Source organism: Centruroides sculpturatus, unplaced genomic scaffold (genome assembly GCF_000671375.1).
Source record: "Centruroides sculpturatus isolate CEXI.00-Female unplaced genomic scaffold, Cexi_2.0 scaffold105, whole genome shotgun sequence".
NCBI classification, from domain to species: Eukaryota; Metazoa; Arthropoda; class Arachnida; order Scorpiones; family Buthidae; genus Centruroides; species Centruroides sculpturatus.
Window position 1 is genome coordinate 890,651 of NW_019384622.1, and position 23,042 is coordinate 913,692.

The 23,042-nt window shown below is 30.1% G+C and overlaps 2 protein-coding genes and 1 pseudogene across 3 annotated transcripts in view; all 3 read right to left on the minus strand.

Annotated features, from left to right (window-relative positions):
• Window positions 1-2,859: 2,859 nt before the first annotated feature.
• Window positions 2,860-5,511, minus strand: LOC111625529 (annotated as a pseudogene).
• A 14,116-nt stretch (window positions 5,512-19,627) lies between these two features.
• On the minus strand, window positions 19,628-22,046 carry LOC111625530 (RNA-binding protein MEX3B-like). The gene is made up of 2 exons (XM_023368691.1): window positions 21,839-22,046; window positions 19,628-20,847 (listed from the first exon to the last, which is right to left on the minus strand). Exons 1-2 carry the CDS (start codon window positions 22,044-22,046, stop codon window positions 19,628-19,630), a joined length of 1,428 nt encoding a protein of 475 aa, XP_023224459.1.
• Window positions 20,720-23,042, minus strand: part of LOC111625521 (conserved oligomeric Golgi complex subunit 1-like) — a 93,234-nt gene continuing 90,911 nt past the window's right edge. Inside the window, exon 29 of one of the 2 annotated variants that reach the window (XM_023368683.1) lies at window positions 20,720-20,847. The gene's annotated coding sequence lies outside the window, so the exon portion shown is untranslated. The remainder of the gene's footprint in view (window positions 20,848-23,042) is intronic. The other variant, XM_023368681.1, reaches the window with a different exon arrangement.

A 23,042-nucleotide genomic window follows, 5' to 3' on the forward strand; every position in this document is an offset into this window, starting at 1 on the left:
TTATATTTGTCCCAAAATTTCAGTACAACAACTTTAACAAAATAGCAAAACATGCAGGAAAAATCCAAATAAAATTGGTTAGAATATTATCACATTTAGATATTTTGAAATAGGCTCAGTGTGTCAATAAATGAAATATGCATCTTAAATATAGTTAACACTAAGAGGCATCGCAGCATATATCAACAGCTCCTAAAGCAAAAGTTTGTGATGTCAGTAACAGTAGTTATCAATTTTCCAATTCATGGATGTGTTAGATATTTTAAGATTTTTTGATGATTATGTGTTATGATTTATTTCTTTATTTTTTTATAATTTTTTGTCTTCATTTTTAAAATGAATCTTTTTTAGTGTTGTGTGTTATTTGATGAGGCATATTGTAAGCATAATGTTTTCAGTATGGCAAGCAGATTGTACACATTGCTGTATACAAAGCAACTGTTTGTAAACAAGTATATTAAAACTATTTGGTGATCAGAAAGTAATATATTAAACATTTTATATCTTAATATAATAGTTTATAACTTATATATACATGTTGTGTTGTGTTTTAGAAGTGTTTTTAGCAATTAGTTCAGAGTTTTGGGTTTGTACAATACATTGTCACTAACTGTCATGGACATAGAGATTCAGACCATTTTATACTTGACTGATATAGTTTAATAAATTTGATTGTCTAGTTACAGACTGTACATACAGAATGATATTAACAATACTCACAAAACATGTTCAAGCATCACCCAACAGCAAAATGGCTGATCTCAAAGACAAACTTTGTGCCTTCCAGTTTTGTTTGCAGAACAGTCCCAAACAGTAGTTACAAAAATAAGAAAAATAAAAAATTAATTTTACTGAAATTGACATTCTCCCAATGTTGATTTTGGGAGAGTAATAAAATCAAACATTTGTGGAAACAATAAACAAAGTTTATAAATTTAATTTCTGTGGAATTCTCAAGGGTCGGCCAGTCCAAAACCTTTTTCCTGATGATTCCATAGGATTGAATCACTCTTATATGAGACTTCCAATGGATAAAGCTTCAAGAGTGGACAGATGAGGACTCCACCTTTAGTTCTAAGTTAGGTTACTCATGCCTGACCGTTCCTTCTTGTAAGTCAAGTTTTACAAGTCACGCTCTGATAGCACATGCTAGCAGCTCTATTTGGGGAATTGTAATTCTTTTCAATGGAGCAAGCCAAGATTTGCTCCCAGAAACCACACAGTGACTCTATCCACTTCCTCACAACACAGATACACTGTAGTGGCATAGGCCTTTTGGCTGGCATCAAAAATACATGACTAGACCAACTTCTTTGGTCCCCATAACCCACATGATGAGAAATCCTGAGGTTATTGAGCTTGTCCAGCTTGTTATACCACCTTTTAAAACTATCTTGAATCTCTTCAGGTAAAGGTTCATCTCAACCAGACATTGTTACCCAAGCTTGCTCTATCATTAGTTTGGTGGGCAACATGATGGGCACTAACACCCAGTGGGATCAAATATACCTTGAATTATGGATAAAAGTCCCTTCTTGGTAGTGCTTTCCTTTCTCCACTGTACTGTAAGATCAAACATCAGGCCATTTTCCTCTCGGTCCCACAGGAGACCTAATACTGGTACTATTGTGGGGAACTCCCCCTTCCTTAAAGCTTGTTCATGAAATATTGTTCTGCTTCATATCCACTGGGTTGAATTCCCACTATCTCAACTCCATTTTAGCTTCAGCAAATATCTCTGTTGCTTTCACAATGAAGGATTTTAGGGCTGCTTCACTTTCCACCGATGAGACACAATTGTCAATTTAAAAGGATTTGGAAAGTTTAGTTGCTATTGTTCTTCTTTTCTGAGACGTTAGCCAGTTGGAACAGTATAACTGCTCCTAACAAGAACAGACTGCTTGTGACTCCAAATACTACCCTTTTGTGGCAAAGTAATTTGATTTTTTGATTATTCTCCCACCATAGACATTTCAGATACCGTGTTTCCCCGAAAATAAGACATCCGCAGAAAATAAGACCTAGCACAGATTTTGCTGAATTGCGAAATATAAGACCTCCCCCTGAAAGTAAGACCTAGCGAAGTTTTTTTTTAGTCGTAACGGTCATCGACAGATGGTTGAAAGTACAGCCACTGATTGGTCAGCAGACAATTACGCCACACGGCATGATTTGCATAAGACTATGGCTTGGGAATCACAGATTTGCATAATGTTATCGCTGGTGATCACTAATTGGTCGGCTGGGAATCACGCCACATCACATTTGCATAGTGCTACGGTTCAGTAAGCACTAATTGGTCATCGAGCTCGATGTGGACACTATAAAAAGGTTAAGTTGAATGTGTCGCAAGGTGTTCTCTCGAACCTGTTTAGCGTATTGTTCAACAATAAATGTGAATTCGTCTTCATGGAAATATAAGACATCCCCCTGAAAATAAGACCTAGTGCATTTTTTAGAGCAAAAATTAATATAAGACACTGTCTTATTTTCGGGGAAACACGGTAGTCCCGGTCTTTGTTTTTCTCAATTTGCAGAAAGGTTTGTCTTATGTCAGCTGTCACTCCTAATTGCTTCTCCCTAAATCTCAATAGACTTGCTGGTATTTGTTTGATAAGGTTTGGGGGTTTCACTAAACAGTCATTTAGGGAAGGAATTCTGTTATTCCTACAAGATGCATCAAAAACTGGTCTTACTGGAGTTGTGCAACTATTGTGCTTAATTACAGAATGGTGTGGGAGATAATGACATTTGGCACACAACTCCTCTTTGGGCACTGCCTCAATAATCCCTTCTCCCTAATCATTCACAAAACACTTTATCATACTCCTGAAATTTATTCATACACTTGAGTTGTTTTGTAATATTAAGAAGTCTTTTTTTTCAGCCATGTGGCTGTTGGTTGGAATATCCTATTTACCATCTATCCATGGAAGACCAAAACAGTAGCGATCATTCTCCCTTCTAAATGAATTCCGGAAGTGTTTTCTTGCAACCTCTTCTTCAGTAGCCTTTATTAAACTCTCTCCAGGATCTATGACCCCTATTGTTTCAAGCTTCCAAAGTTCAGGGACTTGTAACTCCCTCAATGCCAAATTGGTGAGTAAAGTTGAGGTATTCTCACAGTCACTCATCACATTTTTCATCAGACCCCAAACTGCTGATCCCAATTTGGTTTCAATTGCCATAAACCCTCCTTTTGATTGTATTTTTTTCCATTCAACAGTTTCCCATAAATGTCACTGCCAATCAGAAGATCAACTGTGGAGCTTCCTGGTCCTATGTCTGTTAACTGTTAAGATATTCTGTAGGAAATACAGAATATGGTTATATTCTGTATTTCTTAAGCATCTTTAATATCTTATATTTTGGTAGACAGGGTATTTTTCCACATATGACATCTTGATCAAGAAATTCAAATTCCCATATAGTTTTCTTCCTTTGCATGCATGCAATTTTAAAGGATATTTTTTATGGAGCCTTGGTTTGATTAAGAGCCTCTAAACAGTGAATAGGCTATATCTTCAGATGATGTTGATTGTATATCCAATTCGGTTACTAATGACTTCTGCACGTAGGATCTTTGAGAATCATAGTCCAGAAGTGCTTTCATATGTCTTGACCTTTTGTCTTCTATACCTTCTACTTTCAGTGTCATCAATACTATTTCCTTGGAACACTCATATTGGATGATAGTGTTTTGTACCAGTTCAGATACTCTGGTCCCCTTTTCGATATTATTGTGAAGAGTTAGTTCTGGACAGAAGAAAACAAGATGTCTGTTATCACATACATAATAGTGGACCAAGATTTTGCAGCATTTCATGATATGGCCAGGTTTGAGGCATTTTAGGTAACATCTCTTTCGTATCTTGTCCCCTTTTCCTTAACAACAAGGATCGTGCAGCCAAACAATCATAACATACATACATAACATACAAATATCACCTTATCCTTGCCAAACAATCTTTACTGTCATGCACCTTGTCACAGAAGATACAATTCAGTTCTTTATCAACAAATGAACTTGCTGCAATTGGTATTTTAACTTCCTTCTTCTTTTGTTTATCCTTAAACACTTCCTGTGTAGGTGTTCCTTCTAAGCCTCCCCTCGCCAAAAGTAATTGTTGTTCTCCTTCAACTTCTCTTTTCAAAAACTGCATCAGCCTCGACAGCCGATCTTTAGTGGAAGGATCTTGGGTAGGATCATTCTCAAAAAGAGCACTTCTTTGCCAGGCCTTTAATTTGTCTTGTGACAAACAGGATTCCATCATAGGGTATAGCCAAGCTGCATTGGCTTCTGGATCACCCCTAAGAATTCCAAAGCTCTAAGATGAGCTTCCACTTTATCGAAGAGTTACCTACAGGTAGTTTGTCGCTTGCGTCTGAGTCTAAGAGAAGGTCCAAAATGTTACAATCTAGATCAGGGGTGTCCAACCTTTTTGTTTTTCTGGGTCACATTGGAAGATGTCATGGAGTTTTGGACCACAAGTATATTATATATACTTGTGGCCCAATTGTTAAATATACTTTTATATTTAAGGATTTAACATGTCTAGATTATAGTAATAAGTGTTAAATCTTTATCATGAAAAAGGATATTTTAAAAAATTTCTTCTACAGATACTTTCAATTTTTACTTAGAAATAGATAAATTCATTTATTATAAAGGAGACAAACAAACAATTTATTTGAAAAATACAAATATTTGTTTTATTTGGGTCTCTAATTAATAAAAAATGACAAAACACCATTTTAAAGTGCATTTTTATTCAACTAATATATTTATAAATAATATGTAGCCCAAAAAGTAGCCAATGCGCCAAATGATATTTTTTATGTCAAACTAAAAAAAAGGGTAGCCGACTTTGGCACAAAGTAGCCAAATCATGCAATGCTGGAAGGAATGCTAAATAATGCTGAAGTTGGGACTCAAAGGATTATTGACCCAAATGTGGGGAAATGAGAGGAAGGACAAAAGATAAAGAAGTGAGAAAGGTTGTAAAATTAAGGGTCCATATTTGCATAACAGAACCTTTATTTAATCTTTCTCACTACTTTTTATCTTTTGGCCTTTCTCTCCTTTTCCCAAATTTGGGTCTATAATTCTTTGAGTCTCAACTTTAGCTTTATTTAGTATACTCCCTTCCTCATTTTTCACACATTTCCAAGTATTTAAAAATATTTCCTTTCCATTCAAAAATAAAATTTGTATAAAGGTTTATGGCTTTGTGAAACTTCTTTGTTTGAGTTTATGCCGTTGAAATAAAATAAAATAAAAAATTTGTCAGTTTTGTTTACATATTTATTGGGCCACATTGGAACTTGTCTTGAACTGCATGTGGCCCATGGGCCGCGGGTTGGACACCCCTGATCTAGATCCTTAATTTTTACCATCAAACCTTCCAATTTCTTCAATTTGGTGTTGAGGACTCCTCTTTCAACTTCAAGTTTGCGAATTTCATCCTTTAAGATATTAACAGTCTTTGCAAATGAAGCTCTTAGAGCCATATATTTTCTTTTAACCTTCTCTATTTTACTCGAATGTATTTGAACTTGACTTTAATCCTGTCATGGACACCAATTTTATGTCATGGACATAGAGATTTGGACCATTTTATACTTGACTGGTACAGTTTAATAAATTTGTCTAGTTACAGATGATACATACAAAAGGATATTAATAATATTCAGAAAACACATTCAAGCATCACCCAACACAACAAAATGGCTGATCTCAAAGACAAACTTTGTGCCTTTCAGGTTTGCAGAATACCCCACATGCAGTTACAAAAATAAGAAAAATAAAAAATTATTTTTACCGAAATCTAACATTAACATTGTATACATGTTATGGAAATTGGAGCATATAAAAAATATTGTTATAGTGCATGGCTACAGTTCAAACCTTGTCTCCAACTTAGTGCTGTTTTTTTTATCATGAATTAAGAACCACACCAGAACAATGAAAAAAATTCAATCAAAAACACAAGATTAAAATTGTATTGCAATAAACTATGACCCTGGACTATACTTTGCTTACACAAGGCTTGCCAAATACATAAATACTGATATTACCTATAAATGCAATCCTACCATATAAAGATTGTTAATAAATGGCAAGAACAAAATAGACAACAATAGTGCTCCAGGATGTACTTGATCCCAGTTGTTGACCACAGATTTAACAGAAGGCTGACTTATATTAGATCAACAAATACATTGTTGGCTCAAAGATTAAAAGAGCACTGCTATGACATCACTAAAAATAGATTTGTTACAGCAATAGTTAAGTATCCCAGCAAGCATGGATGTCACCATATTGGGACAAAGCAAATATTATGAGAACAGTATTTGATGACCACAAATTAAGAAGTTTAGAAGCTTCTTAGCACTAAAGCCAAAGGGAAATGTTTGAACAATAAAGAAAGTAAGACCTTGTCACCAACTTGGCAATCAATCAAATCTAGTCAATAACTCTTATAGCAATGCATCACCCACAGAAATACAGAAATGACTAATTAAATATGTGTGTACGTATATGTATTATATGACACCAGTTGCACCGTTTTGTTTAGTTCATGTTATTTTAATTCACTTTATTGATTTTAAATTTTATTTAAAGTTTGTTTATATAATTTTATATAGATACTTGCTTTTTTTTGTTTGCAAAGTTATAATTTTCAAAAAAGTCGGTTTAAATGTTAGAATGTTCTTGTTTGGAATGCTCAGTAAAGTGTTCAATTTAGAATAGTGTAAAAACCTGAAACAAACCCATAAATGAGGCCTAAAATATTTGTTATTTATTAATTAAAGAGAGTTACTGAAAAGTGAAAGGAAGGTATTGTGTTGATTACTGCTTAAAATCAAATATGCTTCATTGAGCTTTCTTTTCTAATATCACAAAACCAAAACATTTTTGAGCCTTGCTAATTTCATTTAAATTTTAAGAACAGACATTTTCAAAATATTAAAAAATATAAAATTTACAAAGAAAGATGAAGGATAATCTTGAATTTAACATGTATATCCTCTTTTTTTTATATATAGACAAAACATGACACTAAACACCAACTGTTTAAAATTAAGTCTGGCATTTATATTTAAATTTCATTGTTCTAAAACGTTAATATTCAAAATCAACTTGTTCCAAAATACCTTCTGGCTTGCTCTCTTTTTAAATTGTAATTTGTTTCTTTCTGTCCTGAAAAGGTAGATTAAGATGACCAAAAATGTTTGAGAATTAAAAATTTTAATTTTTTTCTCAAAATTAAAATTTGAGAAAAATTTGATCTTATGTTGAAAAATTATTTCAGTTATTATTCTGTTTGACCATCTTACAAAATAATTCTATATATATATATATTTCCCTTTATTGAAAAATATTTCTTTTTTCTTGAATATCACTTATTTAAAAACTAATAGAATTTCAAAAATTTAAGAAATTTAATGTATTTATAATTTATTATTGTTTTTTTATTAATTATAAAAAGACATATTTTAAACATTTTTACAGCCAGTAGAGAGTGAAAATGTGAGCAGTTCAAATTGGCAGTTTAATGAAAACTTGCCAATTGGATGTATTTAAAGAAAGAACAATACAACCTTTTTAGATGCGGAAACTCTTACTAAATAGTATTTTCATGCTAGTTTATAGCACATCATCAGGTTTAAACTTCAGCATTCAAACTCCAACAAAGGAACCAGTGGCGTAGCGTGGGTGTCAGCCGCCCGGGGTGGAAGAAAATTTCACCCCCCTTATTTAGGTATCTCAATTTAAAAGACTAAAATTCGGTTTCGTCACAGAATAAGTAATGAAAAATTCCATGCTAGTGTTGCCACCTTATTAAAATCGCTGACCCGGACAGCAGGTGATGTTTGTTCGAATAGAAGTTCCTGACGCATGCATATGTCACTTTGCAATGCGAAGAATAATGTGCAGTGTATGCTGGTTTTAAATCAGTTACTAGGGAGACTTGGATAGGAGTAACGCAAGTGATCTAGCTGTACTGGATGTTGGAGGTGTATATATATACAAATAAATTGTACAAGCAAAGAAAAAAAAAAGGTTAACAGGTTGCGCACGATATCCCTGGACAGCGAGTCGATTCCTGGACTATCCGGATGGATGGTAACACTATTCCGTTCTCATTTCAATAGGTCCGAGTCATAGGTGGATAAAATATGAAATAAAATGGTTTGAATTCTTACAAGATATTATTATTATTTATTGTGAAATTTTGCCGCCCCCTAAAAAGTTCCGCCCCTGCCGCCCCCACTATGCTACGCTACTGAAAGGAACAGATACAATGATATTTGAATTAATTTAAATAAGCGAATGCATACGATTTAATGGACAAACTTAATATGTATACAAACTGACAAAATAACCTGAGAAAAATAATAACATGGATATTGTGCATGTTGCAATAATCCAGTAAACACTATATCCATACATACAAGCCCTACAATAAGACTACATTAAGAAGGATGTGTAGCCTTTTAACAAGTGATGCAGCATCTCTGTGTGGCCTTGAACACTTCAGCAAATTTCACCAACTTCCACTTTCTTAACTAGTCTTATGATTCTGCTTTCTCCCTTCCACTGTTCTGATAATGCCGTCATATCCTCATAAGTAAATGCATTAATAGGAGAGATGTAGCATCCATGTGCCAAAAACTAATGTTTCTGTTAAGAGTATACTTCCTGCTTTATGTAGTCTTATTATAGGGCTTGTAAGAATGAACATTAATGTTTGCTGGTTTAGTGCAACATGTGTGATATTCATGTTAATATATTAGTTGCTTTTTTATTGTTATTATCAGTATTTATATTTATTATTTGTTAAGTTTGTCATTGTCATATGCATTCTCTTATTTAAATTAATTTGAATATCACTGTTTAAGTTTAAACCTGATAATGAGCTCCAAAAACTAGCTCAAAAATGTTAGTTTAGTAAAAGTTTTGTGTTGGATATGTAAAAGAGTTGTGTTATTCAAAAGGTTGGTAATTCAAATTGATAGTTCTACAAGTTACACACCAACCAATGCCAAATATTATCGGGCTAGAAACAGCTATAATATTAATAATTTTTTATTTTTGAACCTGATATATTATAAAGCTACACACGGTTGGTATGTAGCTTTATAATATATCTGGTTTAATGATGATGTTTGTTGATAGTTATATAGAACATAGTCAAAGCTAGGCAAGGCTTTGACTATTTTTTTCATAACTCTCTTCTCGACTGAAAATTAAAAAAAATCTGTTTCAAATTTCTAACATTAAAGATACAACTAAGAAGTCTGTCTCACCAAGAAAAACAAGATATTTCTAGGAAAATCTAAGATTGCTTTTAAAAAATAAAAAGTTAAGATGCTTCATCTTAAAGAACAAAAAGTAATATGTTTAGAATACACTAATAATAATTTCATACAGTGGTACCTCAGGTTACGAACGCCCCAGCATACGAAATTTTCAGGATACGACATGAAATTCGAACATATTTTTGCTCCACGATACGAACAAAAACTCACCATACGACGTTACATTAGTTCGCATTTTTCATTTGTTTTTCTTACTACAGTTATTTTTTTAAATGTATTACTTGGCTTTAATTTGAGTATGTTTTTCGTGTTGGAACGAATTATTTGGTTTTACATGTAATCGTATGGGAAAAGATGATCCACCTTACGACATTTTCATGATACGATCTCAGTTTCGGAACGAATTAATTTCGTATCCTGAGGTACCACTGTAAGTGAAAGAGGTGAAGGAAAAAGTTTTGTTAGCACAAATGCTTATGCAAATGATGGATCGTACTATTAAACTCACAGGTAAACAAATCTATATTACTCGAGTAGAAGTTTTGATTTGTTTTAAAATAACAATAACATACAAACCATAAATAACTAACTATATTTTCTCTTTCAATAGTGAAGGAGGGAGTCCATTTAGCAGTTCATTCTAAATTACTGTAAAATCTATAAAATTCTGATTTGGTTTGTTTTCCAATTAGAAAAGCAAAATACAACTGATCCTTTTATATGCATCATCTGAGTAGTCTTACAGAATTTTTTCCAAATGATAAGTAAACTAAAATTGAACTTTCTCTGAGATATATCTCAATTTCTACATTGTTTTAATGAATAGTCAGAAGTAGAAATTTGCATTTAATAAATAAAAGGTACTGCACAAGAATAGAAGAATGGTTATGCTTTAAATCAAAAAATTATAAATACTGGGAAGATCCATCTGATGGAATATTTTTACTGTAATTGAAAAACAGAATAGAACTAAATAGAAAGGCTAAAGATGAGAATGATTAGCATTGAAGAGAAAATTGTTTATTTTTTTTAACTTCATCTCTTCTAATAAGTTTTTACCAAACAATCTGCCATATTTTTGGTCAGGCTATTTTAAGTTAATTAATAATCCAGCAGATCATCTAGTAATTCTAATGTATTAGTTAATGGATGTGATCATGAGATAAGGTGGTTTTTTTTTTTACTTGTAGAATATAACTATCAAAGAATTTTTCAAATGTAGGAAATATTCACATTTTTTAAAGTTTAAAATATTATTTTATGAATCATTCTTTCAGAAATATTCAGTTTTAATTTTCACTTGTTTGGAAAGAGACTATTTTACATTTAGTTTTTATGTTGTTTCTCATGCATATACAAAGTGTTTATTACTAATTCTACTTTTTTAATGCTGCAAAATAATTTGTAAAGTTCATAAACAGACCCAAAATTTTCAGTTTTACAAGAGGAATCTAATCATACAATGTTTAATTTAAATTTTTTAAGGATGTAAATCTCAGAAAATGTGCATAATCAAACATTTTAAGAGCATGTTTTAAAATGAAATTTAAAAGATAATACCTACTGTTGAAATTTAAAATAAATTTATAAAATTTGATAGTTCTAAATAGATTAACTGTAACAAAAATTTATAATTAGTTTTAGAGGAAAAGTTTAAAAAATTTAATGAAAAATTACAATCATAATTTCTATATGCACTTAAATTTTGGATTGACTGATTGACATACTTTTTATTGGTAAAGGTCATGTTGCATTAAGTCAAATGGTATAAAACAATAAAAAAAATATCACAAAATAAAACCTAAACACAACAATAACATGATATACAAAGATATAACGTGTAATACACAATGAGAGCTGCAACCATTAAATTCATGTGTAACACGAAAAGCTATGCACACAATAACTGTAAAAAGTAACTTTCAATTTTACAAACTGAAAGCAATTTTAATGTGAAATTGAATATGTTTTTAATGTAATAATTGCATTCAAAATATAAAATTATTGCCTACATATTCTATTAATAGCAATACATACTATCAAAGATATATTAAATTCCAACTTTCTTTATTAGTAAAGATATTTAGATGTAATATTACAGATAGATAAAATTATATCAAGATATTTCAGCAGAATTTTATGCTGTGTTACATTTTTATAAAAATAGAGACATTTTTAGACCTTAATCAGTCTACAGAATATCACACTGAAACTTAAAGATAAATACAAAAATATTACATAAAGAATTGTTATTAAATTATTAAGTTAACTTCTATAAATGGTCTTAATTTATGTTAGAGATTAACGTGATAAATTCATTTTATTATTACAGGTAACCCCCGTATAACACGGCATTTCTATAGCACGGATTCACTCTAACACGGTTCGAGAATTGGGAACATCCCCCGTATAACATGGTGCTTTTATAGCACGGGTTCACTGTAACACGGTTCAGGAATTGGGTAAAACCCTCATACAACATAAAATATAAAAGAACACACCCTTTATTACACCTCCGTGTAACTCCGCGCGAGCATTCTAATTGTTTTTGTGGCTACTTTGAATGCTCTTTCAACAAATAATCCATTTAATGGTTAAATTTTACAATTGGGACCCTTCTTTTGCCTCTAAAAGCTCATTTTAGAATTATAGATTCCTTCATCTGATACTATCGATAGTGCGGGTGCCGCCATCTTTCTTTCACCGTCATTCCTAAATGCCTACAAACGGCAGCGCACTCCCATTGCAGAGCAACTGCTATTAACGAACGCACCCACAAACTATTACCAGTTTATGATGCTCATGCTGAGATCATCATATAAAATGAATAATCCTCTGGTAAAATATTTACTTAAATAAATATTTTACCTATGAAAAAAAAAGAATAATAAATCCGATTTAAATAAGGATTTAACAACATGTTTTTTAATTTTTGGAACCTAACCCCCCTTTTCGCACTAGTTCTTTGTTTCGTATAACATGGATTCGCATAACATGGCAATTTTCTGGAACGTAACTCCCGTGTTATACAGGGGTTACCTGTATAAAGTAATTTATTATTTTTTTATCAGAATCTTTTCTATGATATTGAATTGAAAGAAAATTTTTTTATATAATAGAAAATTTCTTACAATTTTTTAATATATAGTAAAAATTGGTTGTTATATTTTTTAATATATAGTAAAAATTGGTTGTTATTGGTTGTTATATAAACTTAAAACTCATCAAAATTTTGATGAGTTTTAAGTTTATTTGTGAAAATTTTTTGCATTATATAAATATACAGGGTTATTTTTCAGTTGGCAGATAGCAAAGCTATTTTATATTAACCTTCTACTGTCTCTTGTTATCTCTTTGTATGGCATAGCAAATATTGATAGCCAGTATGTAATACCAGCAGTTGTGCAGTATTCTATACATTCATTCACCATATATATGTACCAGTAGTTTTTTGTTTCTTAGAGAAAGAACACTATATATATATATATATATATACACAGTGTTCTTTCTCTAAGAAACAAATATGTATATATATAAAAACACTTCAAAACATCTATTAATAGAATGATATATATGTTTATATGTTTAATGTCTTTATAGTTGTACTGTCCTAAAAGATGTTTTCCATATAGAACATAGAACGACATTGATTTCATTTTTAAAAAAATAAGAGAAAAAATTGTTTATAAAAAGTTTCTATGTATTTCATACCTTCTCTCGAGCTATCAAAAAATTCATATATATATATAATCATCATCAATTACTGTGTAAATTATTTTTCGGAATGAATAGTATTCATATTCTATATAAGATGATAAGCATATACAGTTAGTTTTGGTTTATAATAATGCTCATTTCACCTAAAATTCTCAAAAATTACTTGTAAAAATTAGTTTTCCCTCCACTTTATCAAAAATAAAATATTCTAGATATCTGCTAAATTACAAAGAAAAATTAGTAGGATATTGCTTGTCAGTAAAGTCAATGAAACAATAGTTCTTTAATTTTTTAAGTACTGGTACTAGGATGGCATAGATATCTGCAGAAAATATTGCAGGGGGCAAAGCTTGGAGACATAATTACATCAACAAATTTTTATTTAATTATTTAGTTTTTTGGATTTTTTAAGACAGAGAAGAAATTTTAATACAAAGTGTCCTATGTTACCCAGTTATACATCTCAATTATTTTTATGATTATAATCAAATTGTAAGAAATTTTCTGTTATATAAAAAATTTTCTTTCAATTCAATATCATAGAAAAGATTCAGATAAAAAATAATTATAAAATTCATTCAGTGCCCCATTTGCTCCCTCTTTGGATGAATTTTTAAGTTAAAGCATTCATCCAACTTAACATAGACTTTCATTTCAATGTAAACTGAATATTGAATTTGATCTATTAATTATAACATTATTTTTATCTACTCATTGATGTAAATTCATATTTAGATATTTTACGATTTAAAATTATTCTCATATTTACTTTGTTTAAAGTTTTGATAAATTAATGAAATTTTGATTATTTTTAGAAAAGTGGAGTTTAAATAGATTATAGCTAAAAATTCAATTATTTTACAATATTCAAATGGAGAATTTTAATACAAGGTAGGATAGATCTTTTATAAAATTGTTTTAGAAAGCAAATCTATCCAATTTATGTGGATTATTATATTCAAATTAATCATCATTTATCAATTTATAAAGTAAATATAAAATTAAAAATTTTTATTTCATAGAATAGATGAAAAAATTAACAATATTATTTTTTATTATAATCAGAAATGGGTGATATATGTTATCTTTGCTTTTGTATTATAATTAATTCATTTTGTCAAAGTATGAAATGCATTTCATTAAAAAATATTCTATGAATTTTATGAAAAAATTTCCTACATTCAAAAAAGGACTTCTAGAAAGCAGTCTTTCTTCATGCTATTAATACAGTATTATAGAAATTTGCTGTCATTGCTCCATACTTGCTACTTGTAAATTAATTCTTATTAACTTTATTTTCTGCAAAAATTAAGCTCGTAAGAAAACAAATTTAGTTTTCTCCTTTTTTTGAAATACTTAGTTAAAAATGGAAAAACAGGAATAATTTCATTCAGACTTCAATATGATCTGTCTATAAATGATGCAGTAAAATTCATGTTATTTTAATTTGAAAAAAATTATTAGAATTTAATTGATGATTTTATAAATTACCTAAATTTATATAATAGAAAAATTGAAATAAAACAGTATTAAATTGGTGAAGAAACTAGTACTTTTGTTATTAAATCTTCACTGATTTAGTTTTTTAGATAAAAAGTCATTAAATAGCCATCTGATATATCCAGAAATTCTATTCAACCTTTATGAAACTCAATATTTATTTATCTTAGTAGAAAACTGTTTTTGTTATACTATTAAAAGTTCTTATAATTTTCATACAAAAAAATTTCTTAGAATTTGTAATAGAAAAATATAATCCTGTCTCGTAAGGAGGATACTGCTTTGTATGCATGAATAGTTTAGAAATTTTTGTAATTATATTTACTTTTTCTTTATTTCCTAAATGTTAAAATTCATATTTTCTCAACTTTTAAGTATCAATTATTATTATTATTAATTTTTGCTGTATAATTATTTTAAAATCAGTATTGTCAAATTATGAAGTACAATTTAATCTTTAAAAATGTTTAAAATTACAAAGATATTTACAATTTAAAATATTATTAAATTATATTCTCATTGTAAATTTTTTTAATAGAAAATTTGATTTTTCTTTTTCTACATAGTAAAATTTAGACAAAACTGTGATATTCATTATAGCTGGAAAAGTCTAGGGAAATTTTGCTAACAAGAAAGTCGTAACAATCACTTAATTAAACATCTTGTATTGTAAGCAAGCAGTGGAAAACTTGTCCCACCGCCTGCTTACAATACATGATTATAAATATATATATCATCATGTCATGATAACATCAGTCTATAACTTTCGATTTGAATTGTTCTCAACAAAGAACTCCTAAATGTTGTCATTCTACAATATATTTTTATTGCATTTGCTATTGTTACTTGATCTTATTCGATCCAATCATCCATCACAGTGTCCTCTATGGAGTTGCAAACATACAGAAAAATCAGTCACCGGTTGTGGCAGTATTATGATTGACTCAACTGCTCCTTTATTCTATGTTTTTGCATTATTAAATTTCATGCGAATAAATTCAGATAAAGATTTTGTTCCCTAATGAAATCTAAAAAAAAAATAAATCATGTTATTTACATTTGTAACAGACTTTCCTGAAATTGGTCTGTTAATGACATTGATCGTTTCTAGTCATTTACATTTGTAATTTGAAATTATTTATATATTTTTACATTACATATTCTGCAGGAGAATTTTGATTCGTTTTGTATGCATACAGTAAAAAAATTGTAATATTGATCCTTGTACCTGAAAAATTTTCTTCATATTCTTGAACATTGTTAGATAAACATATATATATATATTGAGATACATTATATTGACAATCCAGTTTCATGAAAGAAAATTTTTTATGTAAAACCAATTAAGATTTTTCTTGTGTCTATTTACTGTAAAAGATTTTTCTTGTATATCTTCTACTTACTGTAAAATATTTAATGTGCTGTTGTTATTTCTAAATTATAATTACAAAAAAATTAAGATTAAAATATTTATTTTATATAAGAACTTAAAATATACAAAACTTTTTCAAAGAATAAAAGAATTTTTGTTTTTTGGTCGTTACAAATTAAACAAATGAAGAAATTTATCAATTTTTCAGTAGATTTTTTCTAATTATGCACATAAAGAAAACAATTTGATTTAAATCAACACGATTATCAATATCATAAATAAAAATGAAAAACATGGAAATGATTAAACAAAATCAATATATTCTAATTATATATATTGACTGCAATTCTCTCTCTTATGGATCAATTTATTTCAAAAAGTTATTTTAGTGATTAATAGAATGCACTTTCATTTTTCCCCTTTTTTTGTGTTTTAATGATTAAATTTTTTGATGTAATAAAATCATTAAATAAACATAAATAAATAGCCATTTAATTTCCTTCCATTTTATTAAAAATAGAAACAATTTTTCCTCCAAATTAATAATTATTAAATATTTATTTTTAGATTAAACTACCAAAAAAAATTGCATTTTCCAATCCCATAAATAATCCATTAATTTCATCCATCTTTAAGCCAATTTTGAGCACAGAATTCCTAATTTTAAATCAATTCGGATAGAAATTATACGCCAGAAAATAATGAACAGAGAGAGAAATAAGGAAAAAAATCTGGAATGATTCCATTTTAAAAATTAATATCCGTGAATTTTTTTAAAGGCGGCGGCGACGACGTCTCAAATACTTTAATAGTTACGATATAATATTTATCGTATTTAATTAGAAACGCATTTATTTCTCGAAGGTAAACGAAAGGTTAAAAGGGCAGCCAAACTTATTTACTCAGCACTGGAGTAATGCAGTGAAGCTATATTGGAAGGAGTGACATTATTGATTTAATGCTCGCTCGGCCGTAATGAAATTTATCTGTTATACGTATGCAAGAATATTTTTCGTCGTCACCAAATATGACAATGTGACGTCTAAAAGGTCACAATTTCTGTTAGAATGTTTCGGTATACGTATTTTTTCAAATTACAAAAGGAAACTCGGAAGGATATTGGTGTTGGAAGCTTGCCAATGGCGGTCACTGACTTCACCGTCTTGTACTTCCACCCTAGAAATATTGATTACGTCTGCGTCAGAGGAAATATCTCGGATAAACAATTCTCTAACGTTGCTGGACATAATACTATTTTTTTTAAGCTTATTACACAATAAAAATCTTTATATGTAATCGTCGTGTTTAAAAATGGTGGACAAAAAAATTTTGTTTGATATGTAAAATAAAATAAATTGGAAAAACAATTCTGTACGAATTATATGTCGGCAAGAAGAAAAAGATGGGGGAGGAAATGTATTAAACTCCGATTTTATGCTTTCGATAAATCTTCCGGTTATTGCGTACGTTTACTCCGTTTTATCGATTCGTCCCGCTATCTGTACGTGGAATTTATTTTTGACGAATTATATATTTTTCGCGGTTAACTCGGCTAACGACTGTATTAATTATTAACTATTCAAATTTAATAATAAAAAACCATTTCTGTGTTATAAATTTGCAATTCTAGTAACACCTATATGTTGTATCTTTCGTCATTGATTTTTGTGACGTAAAATATTCATTTCGGATTAAAATCGATTACAGAAAAAAATATATACTAAATTAGCTTCCATTATTATTATTTTTCAAATATAATTTGGATTTTAGACGAGTCTATAATAATAAAACGTGGGTAAGTTACTACTATAAGACATTTTTTTAAAAAAAAGTATTGTTAAAGGTCTTCATATGCAAGCATTACATAAACATGTGTTTTCTTTATACAGAATGTCATTGAATAACCTTAAATCTTCACCTCCCCTTTATTATCTAACTTGTTTTTAATGTAGAACAAAAGTATATGGGGGAAAAAAGACACAACCAGACACACTACTAAAGCTATTATGACAAAACTGGTTTGGACAGGTAACCTTGACCGCCAAAGCAGAATTTGTAGGGGAAAAAGAAAGTTGTTTGGACTTGATTTTTATTTTTTACTCGGGTGATTGTGTCATCGGCCCTACTGGAATACTTTGCTAAAGAGTAAATCTGGTCTGTCTGCATTCCTCGACAGGTAGATGAAAGCGATTGCAGACATCCTGAAAGATATTGGTGTTAAAGAACTTTTGTTTGGTCTTGAAAAAATATAATGGAAATAAATTTGGAGTGTTTTTGTTCTGGGAAATTTTATGCCGCGGCACGACGAAATCAGTGGACAGAGACAGGTGAAATATGGAAACTTTAGATAACTTTATTTCTGGTGAATCGCTGTTCACAAAGTCAAAATATTAGCAAACATGAAAAAATTAACATTTTTAAATCCACTAATTAAGTACCCAAAGGTATGGTTTATTTGAAATCCAAAATACATTTGTTCATTAATATTTAAAACTTGAATAATAAAATATATGGGAATAATTTCAGATTGGAATTCCTTTTTTTCTCTCTTTTTTTTTAAATAGTTTTATAAACCATTTGTATGTAGAATTGAAAACACTAAAGTTTTTTCTTTTATGGTAAATCTATTGCAGCTCTGTATCCTCCAAGAAAATGACTTGGTTTACAAGAATACACAACTGGTCATAATTATTAAAATTATTAAGCTAAAGAATGAGTTATTGTTCACATAAATATTCTCCTAATAAGGCAACATTATATTAGCATTCTTTATAAATAGTAGCAATACTGATATTGTAAAATGTGTGAGCATTTCTGAAATAAATTTGATTTTTTTTACAGCATTTGATGTCAGATCTAGCACAAAACATCGCTAAGTCCATCATAATATCAATTCATACTTAAAAATGACAAGAAATTGCATATGTGGAGATTGGTATCTTTCCACTCTCCAATTATTGCATAAGAAAGATCTTTTATGGAAATCACAGCAAATAATGATATAGAACAGATAAAGAAATATGGCAAAACCAATGTGCATAGGTTTGTGGATAAACAAAAAAAAAATGGAAGACTACAATAAAATAACATTTGACAACAAACACTCGTTCTTGCCTCCACATTTTTTACATGAAAAATAATGTTAACTCTGTTTTATAATAAACATTGAAAAATATAGCATAAAATAACATTTGTTCCTACATATACAAACAACATAAATATATTAAAAATAACCATTACTAAACAATATTAAAATAATACTAAAATCTATAATAGTTTACATTTTCAAGCATAGAAGCCCCCATACAAATCACAACAGTGAATATATGTAGGAACTGACTAAAACATGAATAAAATATTTTTAAAAAGCAACTTTTATTTAAGATTTAAAACAGCAACCAAGCTATGTGCATTTTGGTAATCACTACATTTGTCAAAAATTTGTTTAGTAAGAAGTATATATATATAATTTTTTTTACTTATAAATTTTACATCAAAGAATAAAATCATCTGTACTTTTTTTTAATACTTTTAGATATTTTTTATAATAATGTTGAAAAGTCTTTAAAGACTATTTCTAAGTCAAGCCATATTGTGGTATGTTCTCTAATAGGAAAAAGTCTAAACTGGTCATGTGATAATGAATCAAAGAAGTGATATAATCACAGACTAATTAATAACTATATAAAAAAGGTGCCTTATGCACAAATTTTAAGAATAGATTCTGATAGCCTGAGATGCTAACTGACGACATACTGGACATTCTGAGCCTGGCTTTTCACAGATACGATTGGCACATTCGAGACAAAACATATTGTGACCACAGGGAACGAGTGCTGCCACTACTTCACTTTCGTAGCATACAACACAGTCTCTCTTTATTTTTCTTCCTTCAGTAGGACTGCTTGCGTTGCTATCAGAACTACCACTAGAATTTGTAGGAAAACTATTGATAAGAATTTCATTTGTGCCCACGGATGTTCCATTTGAAAGTGATGGAAAAGAAGATATGCTGCCATTCAACGCATCGGTGTGGATGCGAGAAGCGTCTTCACAACTCTGAATTGTAGATGGATCACTGCAATGATTCAAGTTACTAAATGTTGTGCTAGTGCTTGTAGAAGCTGCTGTGCTGAATAATGTGTCTGGAGAAGTATCAAATTCTGACCAAGCTGTACTAGAAGATATGGTAACAACAGAGTCATAATTATGAGATTCGTCAGTATCATAAAAACCAAAATTATTTGTAAAACCATTTGCAAATACCGAATGGGAATATATATCTGTTAACTTCACAGATTCATTGGAAGATGGAGATGTAAAAGAATATAAGTCTGGGGAATGTTCCGAAAGAATATTATTGCTGTCATAAGTAAAACCGGAATTTAATTCTGATACAGAATTAATAAATCCATTTGCCGCATTCATATTTACTGTGAACGAGTAATCGACGTCATTAACACAAATATCCTTTAAGTCTTGTGAATCTAGCATTCCACCTGTAACCATGGCAATGTGAGCTTCAATTTCTTTTCTTGCATTTTCAACATTATCAGGCATCCCTGTAACTTCAAACACAGGTTCTTTGTATCTGCCTGGAGTTACAATGTATGTATTGGTCTGTTGCTGAATCCTTTTGATTGTAGCACCCTTTGGACCCACTACTAAGCCAACCACACGATAAGGAACTCTTACTTGGATCGTTTCTTGACCCGGAAGATTAGAATTGGGCCCAGGAACAAGTGAACCGTTCATATTATTCTTACGTTGCGCTCGAATCTGACTAAAATGCTCAGCAGCCGAAAGAATCTCTTTCTTAGCAGCCGCCACGTCTTCCTTCCTTCCCGTGACGACAAACACCGGTTCTTCACCTCGTACGGGAGTTTTTATATAAGTATTTGTCTTGGCACGTAAAGCTTTTATTTTGCAACCTGAAATATTAAATATTTTAGTCATTATAATTATAAACTTTATTGGTAGTGCATTATATAAATTTAAACAATAAATATAAAATGTATATCTTAAAAAGAAGGAAAAAAAACATTCAAAAGTAGAATTACATAAAATGTCATTAAAACACAAAATATTTCTCAAATTCCATAAAAAATTAGCTCATTACTTAACTATTTAAATGAAAATGTTTATATGAAATAGTTTAAATATAATTTCAAAATTATAAAATTATATTTAGACTCACTAATACAAATACCACCCAAAAACAGCAATTATCAATTCAAACACTAACATATCTGATTGATTCTAAGAACTGCTAAAATATATATATATATATTTTTCAATCAATACAAACAATCTAGAAATAATAACAATAGTTTATTCGATCAGTTTCATAAAATTATAGCGAAGATTAAAACGAATTTACATTTAAACGTCTTGTTAAATAATCAATTTTACGAAAAAGATTAAATATGTTAACAGTTAACTGGTTCCATCATTAATTATCAATTTCCCTTACAATACATACAAAGTAGTTTGTAGTGTAATGTTATTGTAGGAAGTTGTCATTCATGTGTAAAACTTTTCCCGCGCTTAATATTATTTTTTTTTGTTTTGTTTTAATAATAATATAAAGCTTCTAATCGACCGTTACAAACGGCCAGTTTATATATTTGGTCAATAACCGCTTACGTTTAAATTAAATAACGGTCGAAGACGTACGCTACCAAAAAAAAAAAAAATAATAATAAAATAAAACGGATCGAACAGAAAACTCCATTTTGCTTTTAATAACCTAAACGAAACACTAGAATTACAATAGGAAACAGAAATGGTCAAGGCAAAGATTAATAGATCATTTTAGAAGCAGCGGAGAGAGGAAAAGTGAAATGACAATCATGGCTCCGGACATGTGGGTCCGGCGAACAAAGGAAACGGGTCGAGGAACAAAGGATGATGTGTTTTTACCTTGTCTTCCTACAATCTCGGCCACATGTTCCGAACTTGGTACAGGTACACATTCCGTCGTGTTCTGACTCTTCTTGTTGCGAACTTCGACGTCGAAGCCATTACCTATTGCGGATATGTCATTATCCGCCGTTAAACCGAGCAGAGACAGTTCTAACGCCAACTGTAAGGCTCTCTGTTCTTCTAGACCTCCCCCGTGATGATCCATATCGGTAAACAGACTAGCAGGCATCACAGGACGTAATTATAAAATGAAATTAAAAAACTTTTTAAATGTATAAAAATAAAGACGAATAAAATTTTTTTTCTTTTCTTCTTTTCCTTTATAACACCAAACTAATCTACAAACGGGATCCGCAGCCGTGCCGCAAACCAGCACAGCTTCCGCGCCGCACTGCTCCAAAATTATCATCCCTCGGCCCGGGATATACTTGTGTCGTCACAGTGACGACGGATCCTCCGCTCATTGGTCATTTTAACACCGGCCTCGCTTCTATTGGTTATCGGCTCTGATTAGCCGGCGGATGGATTTTAATTGGTTCTTGTTTTTTTTCCTTAGGGTGGAGTTGGCGTTTGCGGAAAAATTGAAATTGATTTGTTAGCGTTCGACTCGAAACGTGGTCGCTTTTTTATCTTATTTTATTTATTTATTACCGTTCTTTCTTTAATTATAAATTAAATAAGTTGCGAATGATTTTTATCTCGGCTCCGTCTCGTTAAGGATGAAAGTTTTTTTTAATTAATTGAACAATTTACCATTTTTTAAAATAATTAGGTGATTTGCGAATAAGAAGGGTTTTTTAAAAGTTGGCCATTAAAGGAAAGAATTTTTTAGTTTTTGTGAGAGAAAATGGATGTTCTGTGTTTACAAGCGTTTAGACACTGAACAGATTTGTTTTAAAACATTAAAATCTTTATGGTACTTTTAAATCGTTCAGATTGCATTTTTAGATAAATTTAATTATAAAACTCGTTCGGTAAATAACAAAATTGTCAGATCGCTGTATAAAATCTAAACAATATGCTGATAAAGTCTTTGTTTTACTTCGAAAAGTTTTCATTTTTAAAATGAGTAAATACTGTAATAAAATTCATTTCTAAATTTTGTTTATTGTAATGAACCTTTACTTGTATGAAATTTTAATAATTATTTATTCTTGAATTTTATCTTGAAAATTTTATTAAATATTCAATCGGCGCATCT

Excerpts from the sequence above, each read along its gene's own strand:
- LOC111625530 (XM_023368691.1), bottom strand. The coding sequence starts at position 22,046 with ATGGATCATCACGGGGGAGGTCTAGAAGAACAGAGAGCCTTACAGTTG. Across the intron at positions 20,848-21,838 it reads CGAGATTGTAGGAAGACAAG|GTTGCAAAATAAAAGCTTTA; the intron begins GTAAAAACACAT and ends TTAATATTTCAG.